Source organism: Phoenix dactylifera, unplaced genomic scaffold (assembly GCF_009389715.1).
Source record: "Phoenix dactylifera cultivar Barhee BC4 unplaced genomic scaffold, palm_55x_up_171113_PBpolish2nd_filt_p 000544F, whole genome shotgun sequence".
Lineage (NCBI taxonomy): Eukaryota > Viridiplantae > Streptophyta > Magnoliopsida > Arecales > Arecaceae > Phoenix > Phoenix dactylifera.
In genome coordinates this window covers 273,949-283,081 of record NW_024067953.1, presented here as the reverse complement: position 1 = coordinate 283,081, position 9,133 = coordinate 273,949, and the positions used below count along the sequence as shown (strand labels likewise).

The window sequence follows — 9,133 nt, the reverse complement described above, 5'->3', positions numbered from 1 at the left end:
ATCTGATGTGATTCAGCGTTTGAGGTGAATGAATTCTCTAGCTGAGGAGTTCCATAGCAACTCTTGCGATCCCACACGGTCTTTGTTGCCTTCTTCTCAGCCTGGACATTGGGGTGCGTTAAATTTGCCTGATGGTGTTTCCTCTCTGTAGCCATTTCTTGGTTGAGAGGTCTACTTTGTTGGAGTTGTTCATGAAGGCTGCGCTGGAGCAAGCTTTGTCATCCGAGACTATTTTGAGGCTGGATTCTGCGCTGGAACAGCTTGCAGTCCACACCATTATAATGTAATTACTGTATGTCTGTAAGGTGACTCCTCAACTTGGATCGATGTAAAAGATAGTAGCAGGCATCAATATCTCATGGATATCAAGTGCATCAGAGCTTCCATGCACACCACCCACATTTTAAGAGAAGGAATCAAGATGACATATGGATGATTCCTTCTTGTCTTTTGATATCTTCCTTTGTTGAGTCTATAATTTTGCGGTGGCTTTGCCTCCCTCTCGGAAAAAGAACGAATTCAGATAGATTTATAGCACCACACGTCCCGTATTATATATACACCGAGCTATTAAAATACTTGCACCAAACATGGAGAAGGCAAGGTGAGGCAGGGTAGAAGGCGGGACGTGGCACAAACGGGACCGCAACCAGTTATTAGCCACAGGCCTTCAGGTTGGGTCTTCTTCTCTGGTTCGAGGCTACGGAACACGTGGCACATGCACCATTTCTCCCTACTAGAGCCAGGTCGGGGCGAGCTTGCTCTTAAATTGGGTGGCGAAGCCTCAGGGCTCTTATTTTTTCCCCCATCTTCCCTGCGCTTTTAGCACCTTCCCGTGAAGCAGCCCATCGAGGTCCGGAGCTGCGCGGCGTCGCAATGGCCGGCTCTCTCTCCAAGTCCTCCCTCTTCTCAGGCTTACGCTTCCACTCCCAGGTCTCTACTCTCCCCACGACATCTTTTCTCTATTTTATTCTTTCGGATCGATCCCATCTCTCTCATCCCCGATCCCTTTCTTGCTGCAGAAGGCGGAGCCAGTGCTCCATCTACCGCACCGGGGATACCACATCGAGCTCGGAGCTCGCGAGAAGGCGGTGAGCCTTCGTCCCCTTCTTGTCTTCTATTATTTATCATCCTGCTGAAGTTAGCAAAAATTTGGTGGTTAGGGTTTCGGTCTTGTTAACTGTAAGATTTGTAGATCGCAATCATCGCTTTCTTGTGGCTCATGATTGGGGGGTTAACGATTACGTTGGGATGAGGGGAAAGAAGATCAGAATGTTGGTTTGATGAGTTTCCTCTTGGTGGGCGCTAACGATAATGTGATCGTTGTAACTTTTGAGCTTTGATCAATTTTGGGCAACAGTCGATTAAATATATTTTTTTATCCTTCTCCATGATCATGCGATCATCTTATTCTTGTGCTTGCTTGCTCATCTCATAATTCTTGTTGTGTAATGGATGATACCGCAGCTCCTGGAAGAAGATCCCGCGCTAAAGAAGTTCAAATCGTACAAGAATACTGTGAAGCGTGTATCGAAAATTGGGGACGTCCTTACCGTGATTGTCGTTGCTGGTATGATTTATCAGCAAACATGATTGATTTTGTTGTTAATCTTTGACTTAATTGCAATTCTTACTGTGAAATACAATTTTGTCATCCAAAATGCATGTGCTCGTTATGCTAGCAGAAACTTGATTTGCAGTGTAATGTGTTCTGTTCGGTGATTCTATATTGATTGTGGAAACAGATAATGCTTCTACCAAATTGTCCACGCTATTTACTTATGGACACATGAGTGATGTTATTTGTTTTTATCTTTTTCTTGTGTCTGTGCATGCATGCACTTGCATGTGCATAAGTTTTTTTTAGAGCAGTTCGTGTGAACTGCGAAGAATAATTTCTTTTCAACTCATTCAACGCCAGTGGAAATGCATACATCATGTAAATAATTTAGATGGATAACATGTTCTTTACTGTTCTTAATGTATCTTTGCTGGTGAGTATTAGGAACATGCTGATACTTGGTACCAGATAAGATAACTAGACATCATGGGTCCAAATTAAAGGACAAATGGATGGGCTTGCTTCCTATTTTATGGAGGTTCGTGTTACTTAATTGGAGAAATATATATTGATAATAGAGGGATATCTTTAAGCTTTTAACAAAGCTTGATGAACTTTGGCAGTGACAAGCAAGTTTAATGCTTTGGGTGTTCAGAAGCTGACTGATGTGAGTCAAGGAAGTGAGGAGTGTTGGGGGTGGTCAAGAGAGAAATTTGACAGAGAGGGCAAGGGTAAAATAGTTAGGATTGGGTCATCAAGTTTGTGAAAGTTTGGAGAACTTTCAAGTCTCTAGATTTGAAGTCATCTAATTAATTAGCTGATCTTTTCTTTTTATTTAGAAAAGTCCACTATGCCTTTCAAGTGTTGGAGTCTAGCGATAATTAAGTTTTACATGGGATGGGAGAGTTGTTAGTTGTTTTATTGCAACTCAATCTCTTGACTTATTGACTTTTTCTCGAAAAAAAACCTTCACTTAGAGAATTGGGGTGTGCGAGGGCCATGTGTAGCATCCATTCCATGATGTGGGGGACGAGGGACCAGGATTGGGATTCAAGGAGGTCCGAAGTGATTTCAAAGTTATTTTGTTGTACACAGTGGGGACCAGTCCGCCCAATTATGGTATAGACTTGCCCCAGCTTTTTTCCTTTCTTTCCTGTCATCTCTATTCGTCTATCCCTTTATCTATTGACTAGGGATTAATCTTTAAAAAGTTTGAGACTTTCCAATGCTTAAAAAAAAAAAGTAAAATTGGAGTAAGAAGAAAGCTGAACAGAACTCCTGACCCCTCTTAAATACATAGGCCAGCTTGCCATAGATTTGGATGCCACTTTAGGCTGCCAAGGTCATGAATTATTGGCATGCCAATGGGGGCTCAAAATTGTCATCTTTGTAGCTACAACCTTTTTCTAAACAATAAGTGCAAGTTGACTAGTTATTAGCATTTCTAATTAAGTAAAACTTAAATGTGACACTTCACTAGAAGAGTTTGCATACTTAAGACTATCAACTATTCATGGCATTATAGTTGAAAATTCAAGTGCAATCAATTGCAATAAAATGTTTTTTTAGTAGAGCACTTAAAGAAAAGGGGCCAAGTGAAGACACTTCCAGTCGACATAAACAGGGCAGTACATTTTTGGAGTGCCATAGAGTGTTGTGCCATGTGTTGTCTGGGTGTCCAAAAGTGGACACTCTAGGAAATAGGAACTCTTAAAAATTGAAGTGATGAGGTAACACAGCCAGCTACACAAGACAAGGCCCTCTCAAAATATCTTGGGGCTCATCGACAAGGCTATACAGATTTCAGAAACTCCATTATTTAGTCATTTTCAAATTCACTATACCTAGTGTGTGCTATATCACTGCTGTCAAAGGCATGCTTAGGTGCAGCGCTGGCACCTCTTCTTCCTCAAATCAAGGCGACTTCACTTGGGTGCACAAAATGTGCGTTTCAATGAAGCACCAACCCCACAAAATGGCATGCCTTTTTTGTGGTTGTCTATGTGTGTATGTAACTATGATGATTGCTGGTCAGTTGTGCCTGTCTACTGTTTTTCCTGATGATGGTTTGTATTGGTCTCTTATGTGTTTGTATTTGCATTTTTTTGACCATTTGTGGGTATAGCTGAAATTATTTATTGTGTTTGTATATGGATTTATGTGTTGTGTATGTTTGTCTTATTTATATTATCAAATAACATCATAATTTCATTATATGCATGCATGCATATAGTTACATATATACACTTTCATATATTGTATGCACATGTGAATACATACATATTTATATGTATGTTTTTGCTTACTTACATGTATGCACAGATATATATGGCAGTAAATATACATAAAATGAATTCGTGGTGTTAAACATATTTGTTAATGAAAATGGTACGAACAAACACAACACAAAGCAAGCACAAATCCATATAGGTATATTTGTGTGTATCAAGGTCCGCCGTACCGGTACCGGTCGGCGTACCGGTGGCCGGCCGGACCGGTACGGTACCGGTCCGGTCCGGTACGTACCGGCTGGTACCGGTCCCGTACCGGCGGGTACGCGGTGGTTTCAAAAACCACAGCGCGCGGCGCTGTGGTTCTAAAAAAAAAAAAATCGTACCGGTGCGAACCGGCCGGTTCGCACCGGTACGGGCTCCGAACCGGCCGGTACGGGCCCGTACCGGCCGGTTCGGATAAAAGACCGGAAAATACCGGTTTTTTATCCGTTCCGGTACCGGTCCACGGCCGGACCGGTACGGGCCGGTACGGCATTCCATGGTGTGTATATATCTACTTGTATACCTTACTACATGCCTTGCTTTACGCCTTGTGCCTTTAATGACTTTGTACACTATAGGTTAACATCAAAATCACAAAATTTAGAATTATTCATCCATCAAATCCATCCTTGAAAAGGTTAATATTCACTTAGAAGAAGAAAAAAAAGAGAAAACCTTCATCCTTAAACCTTTCTGCTAAGTATGTTGGAGCTATTTGTGAAGTGTAAAGAGTCTGTTTTTATTTTTTTTTTTTTAAGGTTTAAAATAAGTAACCAGTATGTATTCTAATTTATCCACTGAGATTGGTATATCATTCATATTGGATACAGATATGGCATGCAATTCGAAGTGTTCATTGATCTTATAATGGAAGAGATGGATTTTTGTATCCCTTAATTCTTATGTAATGTTGTTTAATGTGGATGCGGATGGCAAGCCTAAGATGGTAAGATAATTTGTCTTGTAACTGCTAGACATTTTGCATTTCTATTATAGTGTTTTTTCCGTTTTAAGTTTGTAATGGAGTCAAGGGTGAAAACAAAGGGAGGGTTAGGTCCCAACCCGACCCGATGCAACCCAAAATTGGACCTGATCCGACTTGCCCAAGAAACTGACACTACCCAAGAACTCAAATAGATATCTAGATTACAATAACTTTGCGGCATCTCATCTCCTTGTTGTAAGACTCACTCTTTGCACTGCCCTCTTCTCCACCCCCTCCGCCCATAGAGGTCACAGCACTGCCCCACTTCCACCTTCTTACTACCGTGGACATAGGCATGGGCTCCTTCAAGCTCGTCTTTGCTTGTGTCATCCCATCTAGTTGCCTCCTTGCCCTCAACCGCCTCAAGGACCTCTTGTTCGGCCATGTCGCCTCCCCAATGTATCCCTCCCCTTGTCGCCTTCCTCCACACCCTCATCGCCCTCTACCGCCATGTCTTGTCGTCACCTCCGTGGTCCACGACACCCTCAATTGCATCAACCTCCTCTTCACTCCGACCTCGACCTCGAAGTTAAAAACGCGGTGCCCCCAGCTGTGCTGACTCCGAATCCAATGATTCTCTCTTTTTTGTTTGATCTTCAAAGAGAAGAGGAGAGGGATCAGAGTCGGGTTAGATTGGGTTGAAATTTGTGTCATCGAGTCGGGTAATGGGACGTATTAGGTTATAGGTTGGATCGGCCTAGACCCAACATATCGACGAGGGAGGGCTGGCGAGGGGGCACATGCCCCCCTCACTATGAAAAACTCCTTGTATGCCCCTTAGCTAGTTTCATCCTTCTCTTATTCGAAATCCCCAGGCCCCCTTCATCTAGGCCCAAGGCCTTCCCATCCAAAAAAAGAAGAAGAAAGTAAATATAATAGAAATATAATACTCTCGTATATGTGGAGGAGGCTGCCCCATCCTGGTTTGCATGCCGTGCTTCCTCTCTAACCTAGACTCTCTCCCCCCACTTTGCCTGCTCACTCTCAGATGGCTGGCACTCACACACCTTGCACCTCTAGCCTCTTCAAACTCCCTTAATGCGAGATCTCTCTCTCATATGTGCGTCTATTGCCCGTTGGCCAAGCTCCAATGTCCTCTTGTTATCCCATCCTATCACCAAGGACCAGCTCTCTGACTCTCTTTCATCTTTCTAGTTGACCATGGGCCACTTGTCTAGGCTCACCCCTCTTCCATCCTCTCTCATGATTTAGTTTGGTAAACAAGATTTTTTTGCATAGTCATAGTATAATATTGTGCCTAATATTGTGCATAATATGTTTATCTATGGTATTTAACTCATGCACCTTGCTTATTAGTGACTTGAGACACAATATTCGTTTAGTTAGATTTATTAATTGCTAGTATTTCATGTTTTGCTTTTTAAAATGATTGGGGTTCTTTTTATTAATTGGTTGTTTGTTTGTATCTCTCAAAGTGGCTCATATAATTATCCTAAGCCTATTAAAATGTAAGTTATTAGCAATTTATGTTAAATCAGGAGATTCTATTAAAAAATTTCAAATGACGTTAGTTTTTGTACAACTTTTTCTTGGACTTAACAGTTTTTCGATATTTGAACTATTAATAAAAAGATGAGTGCCTAATCATTAATAATACATGACAAACCATCCTTTAGTACCGTGCTATATACATCTATATTTTGGTTGATATTAAGCTGGTGATTATCTTCTTCGATTAATTTAACTTTATTCACATTGATGATCAAATGATAGGTAGAATTGAAAATTTTGTGAATAAAAGTTGAAATTTTTTCCCTAAATATCTCTAAATAATGTCAAAAAGTTTCACTGGTATAGATTTCATAGTTTAGATCTTTAAATTTTTAATTCATGAAGAAAATGAACTAGGTTTGGGAGATTATTTTTCAATGTCATATGTTAAGTAATCATGATCCCCCCTCCCCAACCCCCAAAAAAATTCAAAATCCTGTCTCTGCACGTGGATAGACTATAGAGTCAAAGATAACACTAACATGCTCGTCTGTTATCGCATAATTTCTTAAAATTCTTCTTTTTTTTTTCTTTTTTTTTTTTAAATCTATGTGGTTCAATGCTATATGCCTTTAGCAGGTCCATGGCTTAGCCTGTTGAGAGTTTGAACACCTTAGGCTTAACCTTTTTAAACATTGGTTCACACATTTGTCAATCAGGCCTTAAAGGTGAGAACTTGGAGAGTGTAGTATTCACTAGAAACATTGTTTTTCCTTGGAAAGCATTGGATTGCAACATCTGATCAGTAGCTTGGTGGAGGAGAGACTTTCAGTAATGCTGTGGCAGAAGTCTGACAAGGAGAAACCCTGCTTGCCATTTGCTTGGTTTTAGCTGAACTCTGATTCCCATCATTCCATTGGTTAAATATAACAATGATCCTAATCAAACAATGGTATCAAGTATCAACACATTAGATAAAATATAACAATGATCCTAATCAAACAATGGTATCAAGTATCAACACATTAGATACATACATACATACATACATGTGTGTGTGTCTGTGTGTGTGTTCTTAGGGACAAGTTGATTACCTCATAAATCACACTAATTCAGATTGAAATCATAACTTGGATTTGTCTCAAAAACTTGCAGATTCTCCTCAAATAAGATTCTTAAAATACCAACATACCAAGTCCAAGGGTTCCTTTATTTGTGATGTTACAGTTTTTCAGGACAAACACATTTAGGTATATAAGAAACCTTTACTTGAATAGGAAATCACATGTCCAGTGCTGTGACTGATTGTGCATTTTTGCCCAACTCATTTCAGATCTCTATAGGATTGCTGCTGCTATGTGTTAAAGGTCTGCCATGTCATCGTAATTCAAATCCAAAGCTGTAGTTAGGCATTTCTGCATCGAAGGATATTGACTGTATCATCTACTGCTTTTACCAGCCATATACTGTGGCATATGACAGTGATTCAATATTTTACAAGAGTCATAAGATGATGGTTGTCTGGGTCACTGTTGAAGAAATATATTTTAGATATTTTGTCTCTGTGAGCATGGGTTTCTTATATGTTCCGTTCCTAATATCTTAGGGAAAGCATATGTTGGCCTTTATTAGCACTTTCTGAGGGACTACCATAATCTGTATCATTGTTCTGATTCATATGAAATGTATAATCATTCCAATAACCAAAAGCTGTCATGCTGTCATCACCAAATATACATTAGAGTCTTAAAATAACAGTTTGACCAATTCCACAAAATTTAAGGGTAGAAAATTGATAAATATCATATTCTTGTTCTGATAACTGCATTCACAAGTGCTCAGAAGATACAATCATTTTGCTTCCTGGTTTCAGCGTGCAGCTATGAGATTTATGCTGTGGCGGCAACAAGAGGGGAGCAAAGGCAGCCCTAATAATATCAAGTTTGCCTAATAAAAGAATGGTTTTCCCTTCATGTCATGTGCTTTTTTCAGACTGCCTTTAGCATTGCTTTGTCGGACAGCACCGGAAATCATTTTAAAACATCAGCCATACTTGGCAAACAATGGTATTCAAAATGGTTGTATTTTTCATATTGCAGTCAGTTTTTGTTTGGACAAAAAATCGAATGCTGTAAATTGAGGATCTAGTTTCCGAGATTGTTAAATAAGTTTTCTGATCACTTGCTCGTAAGTTGGGCTTCAGTAGGCACTGAACACTCCTGAAAGAATGTGTGTCTACTATGAGATGAATGACTGCGAGACTGTGTTTTAGATATCATCACCGGTCATTACATTTAGATTCATTTGACCATATATTCTTTGGTTTTTGCTATTAGATATCCTATTTTTTCAAAAAATCTCCGAGGTACTACAAATCAGTGGTCGAGGCAACTCTTAATAGGGACTGTTAGGCCTAGGTTGTGATATGTGCATAGAAATTTCTAGTAAATTTTATGCTGGCGACGTTAACATGCCTTATGAACTTTAGGCAGTTGATCTGTGTAGCTTTTAAACATTTGGTGGATTCTGCATTTTTCTTTTTCTAAATTTCAAAATGTTTTCTCTCAAATGAACCGTGCAGGCTGAAGCCATGATTCTGCCCCCGCAGGGTGGTAGCAGTCATTTCAGCACTATAATAATTAGATGACGTATGGTGTGATTATTCTAAGCGAAATCATTAAATTTTGTGCCTGGGTATCGAGGGAACAAAGTTTGTGCCTGGAGCAGGGCTTTTTAATATGTATTTCCAGAAAATCTTCTGAGAACGATATTATAATTAAAAATACAAAAAATCTGAAATCAAATTATGATTGATGATCATCGTTCCCCCTACAACTGAACCATGCAAAATCTGGCTAC

General features: G+C 39.9%; 1 protein-coding gene across 3 annotated transcripts; it reads left to right on the top strand.

Moving 5' to 3' along the window:
* The first annotated feature begins 702 nt into the window (after positions 1–702).
* Positions 703–8,465, top strand: LOC103710025 (succinate dehydrogenase subunit 7, mitochondrial-like). 3 transcript variants are annotated; one of them, XM_039119406.1, is made up of 4 exons: positions 703–933; positions 1,023–1,091; positions 1,468–1,570; positions 4,668–6,744. In XM_039119406.1, the coding sequence occupies exons 1-4, from the start codon at positions 877–879 to the stop codon at positions 4,703–4,705; spliced, it is 267 nt and encodes an 88-aa protein (XP_038975334.1). In that variant the 5' UTR covers positions 703–876; the 3' UTR covers positions 4,706–6,744. The 3 variants fall into 3 exon arrangements, with proteins under 3 accessions (XP_038975334.1, XP_026661589.2, XP_008793819.2); XM_026805788.2 differs by lacking the exon at positions 4,668–6,744 and adding an exon at positions 7,608–7,835 and having other exon boundaries at positions 704–933; XM_008795597.3 differs by lacking the exon at positions 4,668–6,744 and adding an exon at positions 8,148–8,465 and having other exon boundaries at positions 714–933.
* The last annotated feature ends 668 nt before the right edge of the window (positions 8,466–9,133 follow it).